The 24166-nt window shown below is 40.5% G+C and overlaps 1 protein-coding gene across 2 annotated transcripts; it reads left to right on the forward strand.

Annotated features, from left to right (window-relative positions):
- Window positions 1–184: 184 nt before the first annotated feature.
- Window positions 185–24166, forward strand: LOC135476258 (E3 ubiquitin-protein ligase TRIM37-like). Of its 2 annotated transcripts, none has more exons than XM_064756229.1 (22): window positions 185–318; window positions 1325–1426; window positions 3191–3231; window positions 3687–3806; window positions 4394–4481; window positions 7271–7393; window positions 7842–7965; window positions 8185–8377; window positions 9105–9237; window positions 9854–9930; window positions 11027–11257; window positions 11842–11905; window positions 12484–12553; window positions 15313–15497; window positions 17096–17232; window positions 18184–18294; window positions 18896–19017; window positions 20352–20678; window positions 20973–21104; window positions 21955–22063; window positions 22584–22642; window positions 23806–24166. In XM_064756229.1, the coding sequence occupies exons 1-22, from the start codon at window positions 265–267 to the stop codon at window positions 23925–23927; spliced, it is 2724 nt and encodes a 907-aa protein (XP_064612299.1). In that variant the 5' UTR covers window positions 185–264; the 3' UTR covers window positions 23928–24166. The 2 variants fall into 2 exon arrangements, with proteins under 2 accessions (XP_064612299.1, XP_064612300.1); XM_064756230.1 differs by having other exon boundaries at window positions 18902–19017.

Raw genomic sequence — 24166 nt, forward strand, 5'->3', positions numbered from 1 at the left:
AACCAGCCGGAAGTTTGGGGACGGAGGCGGAGAAAATTTACTTTGGGGACAGGGATTGGTTAAAAATTCCTTAGCGGAAGTCGGTCTTGAGAGACAGCCAAACTTTTGACCAATCAAAGTGATAGCTTTTATTTCCTGCTGACTTGGATGACATAAAACTCATACAAACCTTCAGTTTTTTCTCCAGTGCTACAGATGATGTCAGGATTTGGTGCCATCGTTTTTATCTCTTTCTTGCTCTGATTGTTGTATTTTAAAGAGAAGATGGCTTCAGGGGGGAATCAAAGGGAGAAGCGTGCTAAAGAGGACACGGTGGAGGTATAACTGTTATTAGTAACCAAGCCTTTACGCGAGTACCGATGCACATACATGTATTATATTAACAAATCAGGTGAACAGTATTTTGACATGTACATGTGTAGCAGCCATACGATAAATGCAGTATTAATACTGATCAGTACCATGAAAAGATGTTTGGTGGTATATCTCACTCCCGGTTAATAGGGCTCCTTAACAATGAAAATGTTACGTATATTTATGCAATTGGACATAGGGGCTCTTAGCCCTGAAAGACTCTAACTTCTTTTCTTATACTGGCCCAGCGTCGTTGGAGTCTTGTCACTGACAATGTTAATTTCGTACTCATCGAAGGTCCAGGCCGATTTTCCTATTAACAGCTAAGTCTTGTGAAAATAAAAAAAAAATACAACCTAAAGACCTGTTTCCTGCATCCACTGCACCGCCACCATTTGTCCCTACTCATTTAGAATAGATTAATTATAGTCACAAAATCCTCCACGGCACACATGCCTTGGCCACAGGCGCCATCTTGAGCAGCTACCTGCATGCTCGGCTTCATAGTGGAGCAGTGGAATGATGGCCAAGCCGTGTGTCCGGTGGAGGCCTTTATGGATATAGTAAATCTGTTCTATTAGAGTCCTTCTGGTCAAAGGACCTCTTATCTTCTCTAATTCCAAATATGTCAGTTATCACTGAACACCTACGTGAATACTATATAGTATGTGTGTAGAGACCAGATTGGCGTACAAATGGATAAGAGGTATTATGCATTTGGGGTTTCATTTAATTCAGTGAGCCAAATGATGTACCCCCTTATTTAACATTCTGACATTTATGGACCTCCCCCCCCCCCCTACACACACACCTGACACAAACACACTTGAACACCTGCTGCAGACAAATTTTTCAAGGCAACCACGTCTTGCTACTTATGGGGCCTTGTTTGCCAGAAAGTGAAGTCTTTTGCATCACGCCAAACCTTGCAATCCAACTGAATAATAATGTACTTTCCTCTTTGTTCCAGAGTCTTGCTGAGGTCTTTCGATGTTTCATCTGTATGGAAAAACTTCATGATGCAAGACTTTGTCCACATTGCTCGAAGCTCTGCTGTTTTTCCTGTATTGGGGTAAAAATGAAATTGCCTACAAATGTTCTGCAGGATATTGTCATAAATTGAGAAAGACTGTTTTGTTTGTTGCTAGCCTGTAAATCATGGGTATTAAAATGTAATTTGTAAAAGAACATTTTTATTTGTAATGACAAAGTTTTGCAAGGATGAATTCTTTATTCTGGAACTGCATAAAGTAGATCCCCAGTGCTGTGCCTTCCAGACTGCAGATAGATGGTTTGATGTCCCCTGATAAGATTTCAATTACTTAAATCGTCAAAAACGGAAGAAATACTGTAGAATTTTTGATCATCAGAAAATTTACTATATAACGATCAAGCTACTTTTGACCTTGTGACGTGACAATAGTGCATTTTGCTATAGGCATCTGAGACTTCGCAACACAGAGAACAGTAGATAATCACTATACTTTTATAGCAAGTTTCAAGATTACTCTTTCCCCAAGTATGGCTTGCGACTGCTGAAACACAAGGCATTATACTGTAAAGTTATATACATGGCCTAAAATGCCACAGATTGAGAAAATATAGACCACATCTCATTAAAAATTCCCTTTGATTCACGGAGGACTCAATCATAGTCATATGAGCATACCTTCTAACTGAACAAGCCGAAAGATGAGCCTTAATGTATGCCAGTCCAAAAAACAAAAGTTTTTACTCCGAGCATGCAGAAGTTGTTTAGTTGTTTGAAAGAGTAAGCTCTGACACAATGAACTGCAGGGAGCTGCTAGCTCTTGCCCTACAATGAGGCTACAGGGCGCCCCTTCAGTTCACTTTACACCTCACCTACAGACCCGGCTGTGTTTACCTTGAACCCCGTGACTGGGACCTAGACAAAATTTAAATAGGCATTTCCATGTTTTACCAATCGCTGTTTCCATTCAGTGTAATTGAAACTTTATCTGTTTTTCCCGCTGATACTTTTTTTAAAACATAAAAGGTTAGCTCCATTGTTACTTTGACCGGTGTTGTCGTCACTGCAACTTGGACAGCATGGATCCTTGTGTCGTAGCTGGTAACGCTTGACTAGGCTATAAAAATCTATGATCTGTGGACTAGGAAACCATGCCAGATTCTCCATAGACTCTACTATAATTCCATAGATGGCCAATATCATGTCTGACAAATTAGACGGGAGCGCATTTGTGTCTCTTACATGACCGGTATGTGAGCGAAAATCAGTCATTGTATCGCTCACTTGCTATGTTGTACACGCTTTTCCAAGATCTAATATGGTAGCCTATCTTTCAGAATATTTGTTGTAAAACTGTTTTACATATATCATTTTCAGGGTCCTCATTAAGAGGTGTACATGTAGTGGTAATTACAGATTAAGTCATACGATGGTTTCTGGAATAGCACAAAGTGGGTAGGCCTAATATGCATGGATTGGCAATGCTTTGTAGGTCGAACTTTTGAATATCTAATCTCGGCAGGTCTTTCCCCGGCTACGGCTCACCGTTCGACATGATAGGCAGAAGTTTCAACTTTAATGGTTTTTTTTTTTTAAATGGAACTACTTGACATAACATTTTTTTAAATGCAGTGTACAGACTTACCAATCATAAATATTGTGTCTAGGGAACACTTAAAGTCGTTGGGGATCTTCTTTAAATTTTAGAAAGAAAACATTCTTGTTTTAATTTGAATGAATGAAAGCTTGAGTGCATGCAGGCATCCACATTGACACTATCACAACCATGTCTTGTAGAGAACATGTTATGTTAAAATCAGTCCATTTTACTTTTACTTTTCATAGCGCTGGTTGACAGAACAGAGGTCTCAATGTCCACACTGCAGGTACAGTTGTAGAGTTCTAGAGTGGTTAAATATTTAATTTGTGTTTTGTGCTACTGATATAAACCTTACATATTTTATTGCAGATTTAGTTGCAGTGCATTTTTCTTATATATGTAAGAATGATTTGTCAAAAATCTTGTGCACCCTGTTTTAATCGATACTCCTGGATGATGCAAGACATTGTCAGCCCCTTCTTTTTAGGCATGTTGTGCCATTTCCACCAGAAAACAAGTTGCATGTTGGTTGAATCCAATTCCATCTATCTTTATTTATGCTAATAGGCTCAACATCAGTTTCACAAGTCAAATATTCCCTGTAAAAAAGAGCAGATATGAGCTTGGTTGCATATTTGTTCCGTTGATTGTTGTGCCAAATTTGTTCTGTCGTAATTAATGTCATTTCGGATGTAAGGATAGTTGATTTTAACTCCATGTATATCCACATGTATGTTCCAGGGCCCCTTTACACCTGCACGAGCTGGTGAACTGCAGGTGGGCAGAGGAAGTCACCCAGCAGTTAGACACCTTACAACACCGTCCCCCGAAGAACAAGCCAGAGGACTCCGGCAAAGACACGTATGTACAGTGGTTGATAAATCACAAGACAGAACAACTGTTTTGACTCTGTGTGTGTTTTATCTGGTGAGTGCTATTATAGCCATGCTGACATGAGGGTCTCAACTGGTTATCAGAGTCTGTATGTCCTGTCACTGTCTTGACCAGCAAGGTTTCGTGTCCATATTGAGTGATCTCAACTAGATTTTGCTTGGTTTTCTTCACTTAGAAACCTCAACTATGACATTGTCTTGCCATTATTAATGTGACCTATAGAGACTATATGTACATGTACATGGTGTCTTAGTTAAATATTTTGGTACTGCAGTACAGCATTAAACCGAGAGCCATGCCAGCTTCCTTCCTGGCTGTACGTGAGATGGTCGCTCAGCAACCTGCGGATGGTCGTGGATTTCTCTCAGACTATACCCACTTTCCTCCCACCATAATGCTGGTTGCAGTTCTATAAGTGAACTATTCTTGAGTACGGCGTAAAACACCTGTCAGATACATAAATAAAATAAACCTCAGTCCTACAAACAAATGAATTATAAATGTGACAAAGTCAATATACAAGAGAATGCGTCTGATTGCTTGTTGCTTTTCAGGTGTGAGATTCATAAAGATAAGCTGAGTGTGTACTGCTGGACCTGTAAACTGTGCATCTGTCATCAGTGTGCCCTGTGGGGAGGAACTGTAAGTCATGTAAACATTACTTCATACCAGAAATATTTATATATTAGGCCCTCCTTCAAAAATTCCTTGTTGGGTGTAACCGACCTTATCAGATAAATAAAAATTAATACGGACAGAAATTTTTTTTTTATATTACTGTTATTCTTCAAGCTTTTTGCATGTGTGCAAGGTGTTTATTCAAGCATACTCTAAATGCATTTTTTTGTGCAGACGGATGAAATTACACTCTTAGCCCTGAAATTGGGCAATCTAACCAGTGTGGTTTTGTCTCCAAAATCATACTAAAAATGTGGATAAACTGCACTGAAAGTTGCTTTTTCATATGCGAAAACCGGCTCTGATAGCACAGTTGATAGAGCGTCTGCTTCGGGAGCGGTAGATCCAGGGCCAATCATGGGTCGAGTCACACATTAAGAGGAAGTTGTAACTTCCTAGTTTGGCATTCAGCATTTAGGGGATAGTGCAACGACTGGTTGACCTGTATCATTATAATGGCTCGGGCGGGGCAACTTACTTGCCTTCGGTAAGGCGTCTTCGTGAAGCAGTACTGGATAAAAGAGCAGTGGAAATCTGTCCTGCAACAAGGAGGCACATTACATGTACTCTAAGGATTCCTTCATCGTCATATGACTGAAAAATGGTTAATTATGACGTTAAACCCCAAGCATTCACTCACTCACTCATAAGCGAAAAGGGTGAGGAATTTGGGTAATTGCATTAAAAATTTTAGGGACCATCCCCATAGATTGTTTGCTTTGCATTTGGTTAAAAACGAATGAGTCAAATGGTGGATGTAGAGTTCATTTTTTTTTTTTTTTTTGCTATATTATTATAGAGTTATTAGAAACAGCCATAGAGAAAGCAGGTCTGGCAAAACTAGTCCCACTAGCACAGCAGGGAGTGTCGACCATAACAACTGCACGCTTCACTGGTCAGAACTGACAGGATACTGCCTAGCAGTATTAACCGTGTTTATCTTGTCTACACGACAACTTGACGTCGCAGTAAATTAAATACCAAATTAAGTTACCAATCAGTTTTCATTTTAGCTGTGTCACCTTACTTGGTTCAAAAAATGTAATGCATTCAATGAGTAAATTGTTATGTGGCATGACTTACATGGAACGCTCCACCCGGTGTGTCTTGAAAGTCTGCCTCATGTGAACAAAGCTTTCCAGAACCATGTGTGAGGGTAAAACAATTGTGCTCGACTGCAAAACAGGCTTCCCTTTACTGGCCATGTGTCTTGGCAGGAGAACGACATCAGACAGCACATGGGGAGGGTGGGGAGGCTCATCTGGAGGGCGGGGAGGCTCATCTGGAGGGCATCAATTCGCCGAAAATTATTTGACTTTAAAAACTAGTTTACAGAGTAATTAAATAGATTAAGTTAACAGTGATAGTCTCTGATTTATTTCTAGTTGTATTTAAAGGCAAGTGAAGTATTGCTATGATGTGGTGTGGATTTTACAATCTGCCATTGTATCAATCAGATAATTAAATAAATCAAAGCTAACTGTTAATTAAATAAATAAATAAATAAATCTAAGGTAAGTGTTATCATACTATTTTGGCAGAATTTCCCGGAAAGGCTATATGCAATTTGATACTAAATATAAACAAAGTTTGCTCAGTTGACAACAAAGTTAAAACGAATCAGAAAGATAAAAGGCCTGATTTTTGGATTCCCACCAGAGCTCACTCGGAAATTGTAGAGGGAATGTGTGAGTATACATATCAAAGGACTTCTCATCTGTCACATACAGACCACGTATATTTTATATGGCACCAGCAGCCCTAGGACAGGTGAGGTTCTCTCAGTCCATGCGACAACAAGTGTGTCCTAATGATGTTAGCAGTAAATTTTGATGTTGTCCATATACATATATCTATATATACACTAATTATTTCAAATGTATGTTCGATGATGCAGATTATGTATAATGTATAACAAATAATACAGTAATGTTTAACGTATAACAAATAATGCAGTAATGCATAATGTTTAACAAATAATGCAGTAATGTATAACAATTTCCAGTATATACATTACCTTCACTTCCATCCCTTGGAAGTCTCACCCTGTTTATTCCAGACTTGAATTGAACGTGACACTTTTCACGGGGATGAGAGTGACACACAAAATGGTCCATCCTGGCGTAGGGGAAATGTGAACAATCCAACTTGATACGGTCCACTATCTGATCTTGGGTGGGGAAAGGTTTCATGAGTCCAGCCAGTGTTGTTGTTCTTTGGATTTGTGTTCAGTGTAGACACGCACTGTTAACAGGTTTACCGATCACCGATTTACACAAAGATGTTTAAAAAGATCACTACGCAGTGACCGACCGATACAAGGATTTGTTTTATTTTTTCAGTTCGTTTGAACCTAATGGGTAACCAAGGTGTAGTTTGGATTTTGTTTTTTTTTTTTTTGGGGGGGGGAACAAATAAACGAATGCAAACCATTTATGGGGACAGTCCCTTACAGTAATGCACTGTTGTGAGGGTTGGTTTTGTTTTGCCCAATAAACATATTTTTAACAATGGCCCTACATGTAGTATAGCAAAATATTAAAATATCAATATTACATAATATTAAAACTTGAAAAAAATATTAATCATGTGAAATATCACTTTTATCTCATACTTGATTTCTCTTCAAAATAATAATCAAAAGATCCCTTTACATATTGTTGGAGTGAGTGATAAAACTTTTTGATACATGTATGTACTGTTGACTGCTTTCATATTTCACAAGATACATTTAGTGTTACATATACTTTCAGCATTCGGGTCACACATTCAAACCCCTAGACAGTGTCTATGATGAACACGTGAAGAAGATCGATGAAGAACTCAATCAGCTTAAGAGACGGCACATAGAACTCATCAGCTTAGTACAAGATGTTGTGAGTTTGTACTAGAAGTGTACTTCAGCTGCTAACTGTTCAAATATTCTGTGTACATTGTCATTGTTTAGCAAGTTTGTACAATGTACCTACATGCAGCTATATCATACCCTGGACGTCAGCACCCAATAACTTTGAAAGTCTTAAGATAAATGTTAGGGGTGGTATCCTGAAATGTACTGCATGCATATGCTCGGGTTTTGCGTACATGTAAAGCACAATAACACCAGAGAGATGTTCTATTGTTGATGCTCTGCATGTGTGTTGACTCACCTGACAAGACATATTGGTGACCAACATTGGGTGTAAAACCATCAACGTTGAATAAGTGAAATAAACACAACCAGTTATGTGACACAAGTTCATTGTAAAATACCAGTGAGATAAAAAAGTTAAAATATACTGTATTTTAGGATGTTTTATACATGAAGCTATGCTTTTCTTTCAGGAGCGTAATGTGGAGAGTGTTAAAAATGCCAAAGATGAGCGTGTACGAGAGATTCGAAATGCAGTGGAGTTGATGATAGCCCGCCTGGACACACAGCTCAAGAGCAAGATACTCACACTTATGGGTATGTAGGGGATCGAATGCTTTGTGACTGAAGAAAATTAAACAAATGCTATCTTCATGTATAAATCACAAAATTCTTGAGTAAAGTATTAACACAAATCAAATAAATAGCCATTGTATGAGTGAAAAATTCTTGAGTGTGACATCAAGTGACCGTAAATCATAATAAATAAATTTCTTTGGCAAGACTGTTGAGTGAAGAATGGCTGTTTTCCTGCAGCTCAGAGAGGTCAGCAGACTCAGGAAACTCAGCTGCTAGAGTCGTTGATTCAGGAGGTCCAACATCAGATTTCCATCTGTGGCAAGAGCGAACTCATCAAGAAAAGCTCAGAACTGCTACAGATGTTCCATCAGGTGCATCGCAAACCCATGGCCTCCTTTGTCACAGCACCTGTGCCAGCAGACTTTACCAGGTGAGTTTTAACCCACTGACCCAGTAGTCATAGCATCTGTGTCTGCAGACTTAAGCTGGTGAGTGCTGACTCATGACCTCGTTTGTACCAGCACCTGTGTCTGCAGACTTAAGCTGGTGAGTGCTGACTCATGACCTCGTTTGTACCAGCGCCTGTGTCTGCAGACTTAAGCTGGTGAGTGCTGACTCATGACCTCGTTTGTACCAGCATCTGTGTCTGCAGACTTAAGCTGGTGAGTGCTGACTCATGACCTCGTTTGTACCAGCACCTGTGTCTGCAGACTTAAGCTGGTGAGTGCTGACTCATGACCTCGTTTGTACCAGCATCTGTGTCTGCAGACTTAAGCCGGTGAGTGCTGACTCATGACCTCGTTTGTACCAGCACCTGTGTCTGCAGACTTAAGCTGGTGAGTGCTGACTCATGACCTCGTTTGTACCAGCACCTGTGTCTGCAGACTTAAGCTGGTGAGTGCTGACTCATGACCTCGTTTGTACCAACGCCTGTGTCTGCAGACTTAAGCTGGTGAGTGCTGACTCATGACCTCGTTTGTACCAGCACCTGTGTCTGCAGACTTAAGCTGGTGAGTGCTGACTCATGACCTCGTTTGTACCAGCACCATTGCCATTGACTGCAGATCCATTAGCTTTCCTTTATAAGTGAAATATTCTTCAGTACAACATAATACATCAATCAAATAATTAAGGAAGTCTTTTGTATGTTTTTTCAGTGAGATAGTACCCCAGTATGACTCCAGCACTTTTGTTATGAACAACTTCAGCTTGTTACAACAGAGGGCAGATCCTGTATACAGTCAGCTGCTGAGTGTCTCAGGGCTTAGCTGGAGGCTCAAAGTTTACCCGGTAAGATCTGTAGTTAGGTGGATCCTTTGGTAAAGTTTACCCGGTAAGATCTGTAGTTAGTTGGATCCTTTGGTAAAGTTTACGTGGTAGGATCTGTGGTTAGTTAGATCCTTTGGTAATGTTCACCTGGTAAGACTTTATGAAATGGACATGTTCATGCCTGGTATGCTGTCAGACATCACATGGAGCATTGTAGGCACAAGTCTATCTGCACCTGATATTGTGTTGTTAACGACTGTCTAGATATGATTATTTCACACATCCTGTTTGCTGTTTCATGAGGTCAGTACTGTATGGTAAAAGTTTAGCCTGTATTTATTTATTTATTTATCTGATTGGTGTTTTACGCCATACTCAAGAATATTTCACTTATACGATGGCGGCCAGTGGAGAGAGGAAACCGGACAGAGCCCGGGGAAAACGCACGACTGTCCGCAGGTTGCTGGAAAGGAAGCCAGCATAAGTTGGACTTGCATTGGTGAGAGGCTTCTGGGTCATTACGCAGCGCTAGCGCCCTAACCAAGTGAGCCATGGAGTTGAACAAAACCATATTAACAGAAGAGTTAGCTGCTCCGTGTTTTAAAATTTACTTTGTCTTTTTTTTTTTGTTCCACAGGATGGCAATGGCGTGGTCAGGGGGAACTACTTATCTGTATTTCTAGAGTTATCTAATGGCCTACTGGAGACATCTAAGTAAGTTTTGTAGTGAGAAGTGTTATTGGTGTTGCTCACATGTTACATGCATATGAACAGAGCTGCACAGAGTAGCTATTGCTGCGTACAAAGTAAGCAGTCAGTGTACTGATGCAGTAGTCAATCCATTAGAGCTTGATTGCCTTGATGCAACTACATTCACAATAAAACAGATTCTACTTGAGTTGGAAGGCTGATATTTAATGTTTCATGACATGTACAACAACGCTGAAACAAGCTTATGGTTAAGTATATGTATTTTTTTTTGTTTTTGTTTGATTCGATGAACATGTATGTGTTCGAAACGTGGACCAGCTTAGCAAACGCATCTTTCAATTGACTTTCATTGGGTTTCCTACATGCATCAATGTTGACATAAGGGCACCCTTGGCTGCAGACAACATGCATCTAATTTCTGGAATTACCAAATCAGTTTACTGCCCAATAACAAGGCTGAGAAACTTTTTCCTGTGGTTTAATATGTAAGCACACATCCTGGGTGGCATTTGAGGAAATGAAAAACCTTTTCTTTCATGTCTCTTCAGTTTTACATTTAAAAGTAACTAATTATGGAGGAATCAGGGGCGGGGTATTCAAAGGTGTATTAAATTCTTTTTTTTATTTATTATTTGGTGTTTTACACGGTACTCAAGAATATTTCACTTATATGACGGCGGCCACCATTATGGTGGGAGGAAACAGGGCAGAGCCTGGTGAAAACTGATGACCATCAGCAGGTTAGTGGAAGACCTTCCCACGTACGGCTGGAGAGAAAGCCAGCATGAGCAGGACTTGAACTCACAGCGACTGCATTAGTGAGAGGCTCCTGGGTCATTAGGCTACACTAGCGTGCTAACCAACTGAGCCACGGAGGCCCCCTAGGCGTATTAAAAGCCAAGCCAGGCTTAAGTCTAAATACCAGCCTTGACTTGATTCAAAAGTAAAGGCACTTTAATCCAGACTAAAGTTAATACAGGGCTTAACTGTAAATACACTTTTAAACAACTGAACCCAGATATGATTTCATATTTTGCGGATACAGCAGTTACATATATTTTAAAGGTAACCCCTTTTAATAACAGTCTCTGTTTTCAAGGTATGAATATCGTGTGGAGATGGTTCATCAAGCTTCCCGAGACTCCAGTAAGAATATTGTCCGTGAGTTTGCCTCAGATTTTGAGGTAGGGGAGTGCTGGGGCTACAACAGGTTCTTCAGACTGGATCTCCTGGCTAGCGAAGGTTACCTCAGCACCGAGAATGACACTCTTATCTTACGTTTTCAAGTCCGCCCACCTACTTTCTATCAAAAGTGTAGAGACCAGCAATGGTGAGACTTGCTGTAATTCCGTTGATGTAGACTTTTGGGGGGGGGGGGGTCTGTTGGTATGGTCTATAGTAACTTTCTACAGCCAGTCAACTGCCATTCCACGTGCTCGACAGTAGCGAGCTAATTGTGTTCTACTGGTTTTATCATAGAGAACTTGTATCCTTGCCTCTTTGTTTTTTTGGTAAACTTGTCCTGTACCCTTGAATCCTGCACATGCTCATTTGGGATTGAGCCCTGCATCAGGAAGTTTGTCCATTATGTGGTTTCAATCCCTCCACCTGTGTATCTATCCATCATTTAAGTCGGTGATTGGTGGGGTCATGTATTTCAAACCGGCTCTTCATGGTATGGCTTCTGTGTACAGAGAAGTGTCAGGCTTGTTGGGTATGCTCGGACTTGGCATGGTTTTCTTCACATATTGCCTTGGTTGTGGAAATAGGACAAATATTTGCAAAGACACGTTACTTGTAATTGGAATAACAAAGACTCAGGACAGACCTTCTGTTCAGGTATTCAGATTGTCACTATTTATTTCCTGAAACTTTCACATTTTATTGTCTTTTTAATTGTTTTTTTTTTGTCAGGTATGTCAACCAATTAGAGGCTGCTCAAGCTCGACATATCACTCAGATTAATGATCTCAAGGAGGTAAGTACATGGACATACCATTGTTGTACCATGACCATAGTGTCTAAAACTGGTTTTTCTTGGTGAAATGTTGTTAGCAAGGCTTAGTGAAGCACAGAGCCATTATAGGTATAATAGTATCAATTGACAGTTGACAATTTTCAATATATTCTTATCAAACACAATCACACATAAATTCTCAGAATAATCGAACACAGATATAGAACATGCTTTGGCGTATTACAGGAGTATTATCTGATCAGGGTTTTAGTCTTTAGTCTTATACTTCATTGGTTCTGGGTTCCCTGTGATATTTTAAATCCTTAAAGGTACCCCAGTGTTTACTTCATGCTCTTGTTTGTTTAATGCTCTTTAAAGCACTTGATTTTCAAAGTGAAGTATCTTTTTGCATTACGTTTGAAATAATCAGACAAATAAGCTTGAAAGTGCTGGAAAAGATAGGATATTAGGTCTTGTATATTAGAGATCTTAAAACATTGGTGGGAACCATATGGTCAAATTTGTCGAGGATTGAGAGTGTGAAAGGTATTTCTCATATCTTGATGGAGTGTACACAGCTGATGTGTTTTTCACCCCAGAGATTGGCGTTAGAACTGTCCCGTAATCAACACCGTCCCACAGGAAGGAGAGGACTGGCGTCACCTGCAGGTGGGTATCATTCACTATGGGACAATGTTAGGATTTTTTGAACATGAGAAAGACTAACAGTGGATCTAATGGTCCCAGATACAGGAGGAATGTATTGATCTACAGCTTTCCTCCAGCCATACCCTACCTTCTCAATAATTATAGACACTCGGTAACTGAGACGCACTGAGAGTAAGCAAGTAGATCAGACGAATTTCTCACGAGGCTCTCACAGCGGCCACTATCATCATGCCAGCTGGAGTATAGGCACTCGGTAACTGAGACGCACTGAGAGTAAGCGGGTAAATCAGAGGAGTTTCTCACAAGGCTCTCACAGCGGCCACTATCAGTATGCCAGCTGGAGTATAGGCACTCGGTAACTGAAACGCACTGAGAGTAAGCGAGTAGATCAGAGGAGTTTCTCACAAGGCTCTCACTGCGGCCACTATCATCATGCCAGATGGAGTATAGACACTCGGTAACTGAGACGCACTGAGAGTAAGCGGGTAGATCAGAGGAGTTTCTCACAAGGCTCTCACAGCGGCCACTATCATCATGCCAGCTGGAGTATAGGCACTCGGTAACTGAGACGCACTGAGAGTAAGCGGGTAAATCAGAGGAGTTTCTCACAAGGCTCTCACAGCGGCCACTATCAGTATGCCAGCTGGAGTATAGGCACTCGGTAACTGAAACGCACTGAGAGTAAGCGGGTAGCTCAGAGGAGTTTCTCACAAGGCTCTCACAGCGGCCACTATCAGTATGCCAGCTGGAGTATAGACACTCGGTAACTGAGACGCACTGAGAGTAAGCGGGTAGATCAGAGGAGTTTCTCACAAGGCTCTCACAGCGGCCACTATCAGTATGCCAGCTGGAGTATAGACACTCGGTAACTGAGACGCACTGAGAGTAAGCGGGTAGCTCAGAGGAGTTTCTCACAAGGCTCTCACAGCGGCCACTATCAGTATGAAAGCTGGAGTATAGGCACTCGGTGACTGAGATGCACTGAGAGTAAGCGGGTAGATCAGAGGAGTTTCTCACAAGGCTCTCACAGCGGCCACTATCAGTATGCCAGCTGGAGTATAGACACTCGGTAACTGAGATGCACTGAGAGTAAGCGGGTAGCTCAGAGGAGTTTCTCACAAGGCTCTCACAGCGGCCACTATCAGTATGAAAGCTGGAGTATAGGCACTCGGTAACTGAGACGCACTGAGAGTAAGCGGGTAGATCAGAGGAGTTTCTCACAAGGCTCTCACAGCGGCCACTATCATCATGCCAGCTGGAGTATAGGCACTCGGTAACTGAGACGCACTGAGAGTAAGCGGGTAGATCAGAGGAGTTTCTCACAAGGCTCTCACAGCGGCCACTATCATCATGCCAGCTGGAGTATAGGCCTGACCAGACTACATGTATAAATCCAGCCTTTCCCAACAGCTGATGCAGTAACCCATGCTGTCCTTTTTGATTTTAAAAAGTAAAAAAAAAAAACCTCACCGTGCCATTTTACAGGCTTTGTTCTACAAACTATACTATCCGATATTTAAAGTCGATGGTTGTGTGGCCACGACCTTTTTAGGTTACTTCAAAAGAGATGGGTATTTCAAGAAGAAGATAGTAGAGTATGTACGTTCAGGTACACATGTCCTTAAATTAGAAAAACAGGGCTTTGTAGCACTTTTAAATACCTTAATTCAAAGATCACTAGTTATGTACCAGACGACCATGAGAGAATATCAATCTGTGAAGAGTAAGTATTGTTGTGAAATTCATCGCTACTCTGACAGAGGGTACATAAACAGTATTCGCTGAGAAAAGTTCTACTGGTCTAACTGTCTAACCGAAAGGCCTGGTTTCCCAGTTCCTGGACGAGAGTACAAAACCATGTACATTTCATGTGGCACCTGCAGGTCTGGGATATGTAAGGCTCTGGAGGCATTTCCACATGCAAGACCTAAACATATACATATATCTGCATCGACTCGGTGTCTTTTTGTTGTTTTTTCCTTTTACATCTTTACATTCATTGCAACTCTGTGTCCATCTCTGCCTCTTACACCCTGCTCGAAGGCATAAAAAGGGAACCTGTACAAACCCAGCAGTCTGTCTCGTCTCTCCCCGTCTTACCAAGTTGGTGAGGCTCACTGATGTGTGACGAAGGCATGACTACCGGTAATCCCCTACTCCCCACAGAGAGTGTACGACATTAGACAACAGCTGTCTCAAGGCTCTCGAAAATACATTTTCTGACAATGCGTCTGAAATTATTGAGAAGGTACGGTAATGCTGGCAGCCATCATATCAGTGAATTATTCTTGAGTACGGCATAAAACACAAATCAAAAAAAAAATTTACGCCTTACTCAAGAATATTTCTCTTTATACGACAGTGACCAGCGCTATGGTGGGAGGAAATTGGGCAGAGTGCAGGTGGCTGACGTACTTCCCTGCATACGATTATAAATATTGGGTTTAGTGACATAACATCAAGCTCATTACAAGCTTTATTGTCTGCTGTGTTGAGACACTGAATTCCATGCAAATCTATTTGGAATGGGCTAAGAAGAAATTTACATACAGAATGAAGTCATGGGTTGCAATTTCTGTAGCTTCTTTTTTTTTTGTGTTAAGCACTAATTTCACAGATCACACATACTTTTTCTTTGAAGATATGAGTTATATTCCAACTTGGGTTTTTTCCCTTACGTTATATGTTTAAATTGATATTTATTTAAGTTTGTTATATTTGAAGTTTTGTTACAACATTTAGCCCTGCTGATGTTACAGAATCTCCATTGCCACCCGTGGAGCTTCAATGTAGTGAGACACCAACCCCAAACTTAGCTGTTCCCCTCCCCACTAGGGGACGTGCGGGTCAGTGTGCAGAGCTTGAGGTAGAGCGGGGTCACACAGCAGCTCTGGAGGAGGAAGATGGGGGAGATTCAGACAGTAGCGGATCTCTCACGCAGGAGGTGAGTACAGCAGTTTTTCATATTTATTCCTATTTATCCTATGATTGACTACGTTTATTGTGGTTTTTACTGACTGGGTGCTGTGGGAGAGCATCAGCGGTGGTCAGGTTAATATATGGACAGTCCCCGAATGTAATAAACAAACTCACACTTCACTGAGCAGTCAGTCAATGCTCCTGCCACCAGCAGTTCATGTTTTCCTGTTTTAATTATAATGAATTTAGGTTTTACTTTACAAAAGGTGCAACTTGATTGTTTTATGATCAACATTTTATGATGAAAGGGAATTTTGGAGAAAACTCCCTGGAGATTAGTGAGTGAGAGCGTGACCACCCAGTACCTTTGCTCATGTGCAGTGGCATGTCATATGTTGGTTACTATGCATGCAGACCTCTTCATGTACAAAACTGAAATAGAACTTATCACCCTGCAAATACTTACCTGTCAGTTATCAGATGATCACTCAAACTGTGTTTAAAGTCAGAACTTAGAATCACGTTGATGGCGTGATTTTTGCTGAAGAAAGGCAAAAAATAATCTTAGCATATTTACATACTGGTAATCAGAAAACACGCACTTCATTTTGATATATGGCCACTCTGTGTTGTGCAGATGTCTAATATGTCAACAACATGGACAAATCCTGTCTGACTCCCGATATGCCCAACTCACACACCTTGCTACCCAAAATCGGTCAAAGTTAATCATAGTAGTTTTTAGAAACTGTGTTCTCTGCTTATTTGGGTGTTTTCGATTTCAGAACGCAGAAAAGGTAACTCTTCTGCAATAGAAGGACAGTTTCGATTGTAATGAAACAAAACATGAGTATAGACTGACTTACTAAATTTCGAATTACCTGAACACATGTAATATTTCTCACTGAAACTTGTTTTTAGCTAAAATACATTTGTACACATATTCATTGCATAATGAGGGTTCTTAGCAGACAACCATTCACCAGGTAATGATGGGAAGTGACTTCCTCGTAGGCCTAACCTGAATAATTGGTTCATCTGCAGTGTACGTTGTGCATTTTGTTTGGCATGGTCATGCTTTGAGAGAGTGTTCGAAATTAAAAGGTTTGTATTAGACGTCGCCTGTTTTGATACTTTCTTTGATTTTATCAAAATTATTGGATATATTTAGACATGTACATGTAGGTCTACTAGTCCGGAGACCTGCACACCTCACTGTTAGTGACTTGACTCCACATGGCGAAGATTAGCGGCCAGAGCTGCCAAGTGCTATGGAGTGCGGGGACTGATCATTCTCTGCTGTCATCTTGCCGCCAACATATATCGTACGAAAGTATACGTCAGTAACTCGCTTGCAAAACTTTAGATCATTAACACAGACTAAAGCCTAGTTATAGATGATTTCTTCAATTTTTGAAAAAATGATGGTTATGCATAGCTCTTATTTTGACAGCTCAATTCAGTAGGGGACATGCAAGTGCCAAATTTGCAGAGTACTTGTTGTATTGAGGAATACTCCATGTTATGGTGTCTTGCATGGCCTATCATGAGTTTGTTACAGGGTAGTACGCGTAACAGTTTACGGGTACATTGGGTTGTTACGGTGGAGCCTCTGCATTGTAGGAAATCAGCGACACTGAGATAGAGGATGCCATAGATGTGGTGGAAGATGCCCCAGGGGAGGCCCATACAGACACAGGGGTGCGGGGTACACCACTCGACAACAGCAATGAGGAAAATGACATTGATGAGGAAACAATGCAAGTTGTTAGGAGTTGTTTCAGCATGATTAAGATCATTACTTAAAGAGCTACTTCAGTGTCAATACCTGTATGTCTTACAAGCAGGGTATAATGATAAGGATCAAGAAAATCTTAATTGTTTTCATAAATTGTAAAAAAGTTACATTGTATCTAACTGCTGTTAGATTCAGAGTATAATGTGGAAAAATAAGTTTTCTTTCGTTTCCAATTTTGCCTGGCGTGACATCATGCAAGAACACTTGGCATCACCCATCACTGATGTATAGTGACAAATGATGGCGTACATTCAAACACGCATGACATGTATTCCAGCATAAATGTGTTAATCAACATCACATCTGCTTGATTCATGACCACATAAGGAATATTTTCATGTCACATCAGGAAAATTTTACGGAAACTGCCGAACATTTTGTTTTTCAGAACTCTTCACTTATTTTGCTTAAATAGTGTTAATCATAGTAAATATTTTTTAACCGTGGTGTTACCTCTGTTCCATAGGCTATCCTCCATATTATTTTACTATTTCCATCTGGTTTCTCTTAGCACTGAAGTGGCACTTTAAGTTACTTGATAAGAAGTCAATCTGTGGGTACATAGTGTGTGGCAGCTTTGTACAGACTAATAAACTGGATTTCTGGGACATCCTTGTTTGTAAATTTTGTAAAAATATTTTTGCTTCCAGCATTCTTTAAAAGTCAGCAGTCAGTAGTATTTAATAGTGGTAAATATTAAAATGCTCAGAAGAGTAGTATATGAAGTTGTTTTCAAATGTGTTGAGGAGAATGATATGGATGAGCCTTCAGTGTGAGGTAACAACAGATGTACGGGTGTAGTCTAGTTTTATTCCCATTGGTACTGTAACAACTCCTTGGCCATTCACCACTTTCAATTCCTGCCTTCCATCGCCTTCACACTGGTCTAGCTAACATTACCCTTCTGTGACAGGTCTGTAGACAATGATGTAGAAAACAGTATTAACTGGGGAGAGCTGGAGTTAGAGGCACTGGGGATTCCCCCACGGCGACGCCCACAGGGTCAGCCTGCCCAGACAGACAGGTGAGTTTTAACCTACAGCTGATGTTTGCATCAGACAGGAATAGACTGGTCACTCAAGCCTGTATGAAATTCAAAACTGTTGACGTCATCAAATTACCAGATCAGAGTGACGTCTCGTTTAGACCTTGCAGTTTTACAGCCTGGTAGGACTGCTTCTGTGGTCTAAGGGCTAGAGTGTCCACCTCAAGAGACCTTGGATCAAACCCAAGGTGGGTCATACCAAAGTCTTCCAAAATGGTATTTGTCACTGATCATTTTGTTTAGGTTATCACTGACTGTGATTCATTAGTTGTTAAGGCAACAACACTATGAATCGTGCCAACCTTCAGCATACCATTGGCATGTAAACAATCAAAATGCACCTCAACCATGTTCAGATGCACTTGAGGCAGAACACCGGCACAGTATCAGTGTTTTGTTGTGAACAACCTATGAGTACAGGTAACTGTATATTCATTCTAATTCGTGCAGTATAGTTTTCGAGACGACATGAACTGAAATATTCCATGCATATTTCAAATTGTATACATTAACGATTGACATCTGTCAGAAATGTCACCATATTGTTTATGCACTTTCATGTGTATTGTTGTTGTTGTAGCAGCAGCACCCGTGGTGAGGGTACAGATGACGAGACGGTCCTGTTACAGTTTCTGAGGGACAGAACCACTACCCCTGAGAGACGATGGACCCTCCCCTCACACACAGACCTCCTGCTGTCAGGTACAGGTTAGATATTTGTACATGCTATATATATACATACAGGTCAGAGGTATGTACAGGTTGGATGCACGTACAGGTTGGATGTACTTACAGGCTGGGTATACATAGAGTTGGCTGGATAAACTTACAGGCTAGAGGCAGGCTGGATGTACATGTGTGCACGGGCTTCAAACCATTACCTGGAACTTCTTATGCATGATTATAGACCTTTTTGTCCTTACACATTCGTATCAGCTGACATGAGAACAGCGCAGTTAGGTAAAACGCTAACGGGGATTCGAATACAGTCATAATGTCAGGAATTAGAATGCTCCTTGTTCTCTATGCATAGTTTCGAGCAAGGACGTATTCTCAATACTTCTCCAGAAAAAGTTCCTCCCTAAAAGCTTCATAATTCCTTTTTCATGGCACAGTTTCGTCAAGGCGTCTCTAGTCTGTGTTAAATTCGTTTTGTTGAAATCTCCTGTGGTCTTCTCACGTAATCAAAGAAAGCAGTGATGATTGGCTTAGAGCAGCTAAGACATCACTTCAAAGCTATAAATTACCACCATGGCTGCTGATTACTGGAAAAACCTGAAAATATTTATATCTGTGCTTGTGTGAAAAGTGTTCCTTGATATTTCCACACACAAATAAAATTTAAACACATCACAATTTTGAGGAATCTTTCTTACAGGTCATATTATTGTATGACTTTGTCAGACTGTCCATATGTCTGTCTGTAAACTTGTTGGTGTTACCATTACATCTACAGATCCCCTTAATTTGGGAGTTATAATGATTTTTTTTTATATATCTACCAACAGAGCTGATGCCTGGTGAAAATGTGTCTCATCGCTTTAAAATTATACCCATTTTGTGACGTATTGGTTTTTCACATGAAAGCCCTATGCAGACATCAGATTTGTCCCCTCTTTGGAGGAATTCCTCTGATTTATACAAAAAATACATCAGAAAAATGTTCAGAATTTAGTTCAGAATTGCTGAAAATGACAAAATTGTGAGTGCGATGTATAGTTTCCTCTTTCTCATCCCAGTGTCTGTCTGATTCCTGCGTACGTCAGAAGCTGCTGTAGTTTATTTGAAATGGGATGATCCTGTATGTTTCGATCGTCACCACCAAACCAGATGGTATCATTTGTTATTCACTATGCCATGATGGTCATGAGCTTCAGAAACTTGTTCTCTCAGTCATAATACTCTTTCGTATGTCTGAAACATTCTTCAGTACAGTGTAAAATACATTGTACCGATCAAACAAATACATATGGTTTCAACACTCCTTCAATGCCATTATGCCATTTCTTATATATGAACTTATTTTTGTCTGCCAGAAGCAGCAGGTTCCAGCACAGGTTCAAAGTCCTCTTCCAACTGGTTGGTTAACATTGCCATGAACCTGGCTAGAGAATCCACCAAGCACAAAGACAGTGCTGGCACTACAGGTAGTAGTTCATGTGCCCAGGACGGCACTACTTCAGCTCGGGACCGTAACAACCTGGTTCAGCAGTTCCTGTCTCCTGGAGATGTCCTGGAGCAAATACAGGCCCGCTTCACTGAACTAACAGCCACCACAATGGCTGCCGCAGATTCAGCTGTGACGAGTGAGAATGAGGCCAAAGCCAAAGTGAAGCACGTTTCTGCAACAGACAAGAAATCAGGTCAGGCACATCGTGAGAATGTAGAACTGAAATAAGGCACAGAAAAAATGCTCTTTAGAGGTAAATGAAGGTCATAAAATGCTACTTACGGGTTGAAACTTGTTTAATCCATGATAAACTGGACAATGGTATGGCAATAGTGATACGAAGTACAATTTATTGCATTACAAATGTACAATAAAAAAATGTAGTATGTCGCTTTGTGAAACCACTATGGTATAGTGAGTAAATGAAAGATTCTTCAGTTGTCTATTAAGTAACAATCAGATTGGGTCATCTGTTCTCCATTCACAGGTAAGAAATCTAAGTCCGCCATTAGTGCTATAGTCCAACCCCTGCGGAACTCTCTGGATGATAAGCCCTGCCCGGTTTCTGAGCCCTTGGTGGGGAAGAAAGGGAAGAACATTGGAGCAGCTGCTCTGTCAGGTATGGAGGGTGTGGAATATAACCATGGCAAACCTCAGGGTTCTGAGTTTGCATAAGGATGTACAGTGTAACTGAGGTCAAATGAAGCTGTCATGTCAACACGTACTGAATAGAAGTACGTCATCACAGAAGTTATGTTTGACCTAGAGTTACGTTTTTGTGGTAAAACACGCCCGAGGGAACATATATATGAACCAAAATTTGACAGTTATAAAATTATCAAAAATTGTAATATATTTTCATGTTTAAAACATGGCTCTAATGTATGTTTTTTGTTTGTCTTTATGTTGATTTCCTTGTGTTTGTCTTTAAATTTATGGCTGAGCATTTATTGTTTTGTGTTTAAGGCTTTATGTGTGTGGTTTTGGTTCTGTGTGTTTATTGCGTTGTGTTTATGGTTCTGTGTTTATGGCTGTGTGGTTATGGCTGTGTGGTTATGGCTGTGTATTTATTGCATTGTGTTTATGGTTCTGTGTTTATGGCTGTGTGGTTATGGTTGTGTGTTTATTGCATTGAGTTTATGGTCTGTGATCATGTGTTTTTCTTTATGTCCATGTAATTCTGATTTTGTTGAGTAAATTTGTTGTCGTGGTTTTGTTTTTATGTCCTTGTCTTTATGGCTTTGTCTTCATGTCCTTGTCTTGATGGCTTTGTCTTTATGTCCTTGCCTGTATGGTTTTGCCTTTATAGAATTGTCTTCATGCCCTTTTCTTTGTGATTTTATCTTTATGTTCTTATAGTTTTTTCTTTATGTCCTTGTATCTGTGGTATGTCCTTGCCTTTATGGTACGTCCTTGCAATTATGGTACGTCCTTTCCTTTATGGTACATCCTCATCTTTATTGCTACAGATGAGGATAATGAGAATACAGAGAATGACCCCGAGCTTGAGCAGTTCCCTAACTCTGATCTCTCTTCTTCATTCCTCTCCCTGCCATCGAGCCCCACACCAAGGATGAGGTGAGTACAGGACTGTCTTGTGCCCCTAACAGCAGCTTGAGAAAACCGGCCTTAAGCAGATGCGGGGACAAATGGGAATTCTGCAGGGGTTAAGAAGCCTCATGTCAGCTTTTGTACGTGTATAAGTGAAAATATAATCTACAGTATTTTTTCATCCTGTTCACATGTTAGCAAGGTGTTTATTCAAGCAAATTCTGGAGGCATTATTCTGTACAGACTGATAAAGTTGTACTTTTTGTGAAGCACTGAAACTGATCAATCTTACCAATGTAGTTTTGTCTCTAAAATCAAATCAAAATGTGCATAAATATTGCACTGAGAATTTCACTCTCATATGTGAAAAGGTTGAGGAATGAGGGTAGTACATGTACCACATTAAATCAGTTGATCAGTTTATGAATTCTAACAGTTTTGCCCATTACTGAGCAATTGAAGCTCAGTGTCATGTTGACTGTATAAAAAGTTTGTAACCTTGTGTGAATTCTTTCAAGTGCATTGAAATTTTCTGTCATGCTTTCAGGCGGAAGAAAATTGACAAGAGCAATATACACATCCAGAAGCCTTTCACACAGGACTCTGGTAAGATTTTGGTAATTGGCTGATTGTTGGACTTAGCCTGTGTAAGGATCATTATCTTTTGACGCAGTGCCAGTATTACTGATTTCACCAAAAGTGTAATTTACAGGTCCATGTGGAACATCAAAGAATGTGCTGTGTCAGTAAAAGTTGAGGCTGTCAGGGCCTAGTCTTGGTTAATTCACAGACCTATGCCCAGATGCTACCCTTCCTAAGGTTGAACCCAAAGTGCCCATTTTAAGCAAAAATAGCCCAGAAATCAATAAAATTGGCCCTTCAGGACTGCTTTCATGAATCAAAATACAGCTGAATCTTTCTAAATCTTCTGCGAACAGGAAAGTCTTCATAGTGTTGTTACATGTACCTCACGGTATTGAACTTTTCTTAAACCATACAGTACTTAATCAGAACAGCTCAAAAACTGGCTCAAAAACTGAACAGTACTGTGGAGCAGATGCTCAGTACTGTGTTGCACTTTCATATCACTACTGCACAGCCAACGGTCATATGGTACAATACTGTCATGAACTGAGTAGTACTGTGTTGCACTTTCATATTAGTACTGCACAGTCCGTGGTTATGGAGTATAGTGGCGTCATGAACTGAGCAGTACTGTGTTGCACTTTCTTATGAGTACTGCACAGTCCGTGGTTATGCAGTATAGTGCCGTCATGAACTGAGCAGTACTGTGTTGCAGTTTCACATGAGTACTGCACAGTCAGTGGTTATGCAGTATAGTGCCGTCATGAACCATGCAGTCCTGCAAAACAGCCTCATACTCGTGGCCGTGTATTACTGTTTGTCACCTGCTGAGCGCTATGCAGGAATGGGCACAGTACAGCATGGTTACCATGATCTACCACAAGATTAAAACTACAGTTATGCTCAAAATCTTTTTTCTAACTCCCACACAGAAACCATGCAGCGGTGAGGCTTGTGCTTTTTCTGTATTGTTTTTTTGCATGTTTGTCATATTCAACCATATTCTGTGTAGACTAATACAGTCATACTTATGGTGAAGCCCTAAAATAGTGTAGTTTTTTTCTCCAAAATCAAATTAAAACATGCATAGATCCCACTGGGTGTTACTTTTTCATGTTGAAAAAGTTGAGGGATTAAGGTGCATCACATGTGTCAATTACAGTTTTTTTTTTTTTTTTTTTCAGGCGAGTTAAATGTGAGGCCAGAGGAGGGAGATCAAGACGAACTGGAGCAGTATCCGTGTTCTGACCTGTCAGCATCATCACTTCTCTCCATCAAATCTACCACTGCCGCACGTTCAAGGTGAATCTACGTGTATACAATGTAACGTTGTGAAATGATCGTGAACGAGGAGTAAGATGCAAACCAAGAAAATGATGATTCATTCGGCTCATTGTCAATTCCCACATTCCGTCATGGCAAAATAGAGCCTATAAAAACATATGCTCATAATTAAACATGGCAGGGTTGGTTGGGCATGAGCTGCAGGCTTTGAAGTGCCTTTAGAGGAGACCGCCCCAAGGCCTGTGACCCATGAACCTGGCC

Source organism: Liolophura sinensis, chromosome 10 (assembly GCF_032854445.1).
Source record: "Liolophura sinensis isolate JHLJ2023 chromosome 10, CUHK_Ljap_v2, whole genome shotgun sequence".
Classification (NCBI taxonomy): Eukaryota; Metazoa; Mollusca; class Polyplacophora; order Chitonida; family Chitonidae; genus Liolophura; species Liolophura sinensis.

What these genes read in the sequence shown, in the direction of transcription:
- LOC135476258 (XM_064756229.1), top strand. Translation starts at nt 265, where the DNA reads ATGGCTTCAGGGGGGAATCAAAGGGAGAAGCGTGCTAAAGAGGACACG. An exon ending in CTAAAGAGGACACGGTGGAG is followed by an intron (nt 319 to 1,324) that starts GTATAACTGTTA and finishes TCTTTGTTCCAG; the next exon opens with AGTCTTGCTGAGGTCTTTCG. An exon ending in GAGGACTCCGGCAAAGACAC is followed by an intron (nt 3,807 to 4,393) that starts GTATGTACAGTG and finishes GTTGCTTTTCAG; the next exon opens with GTGTGAGATTCATAAAGATA.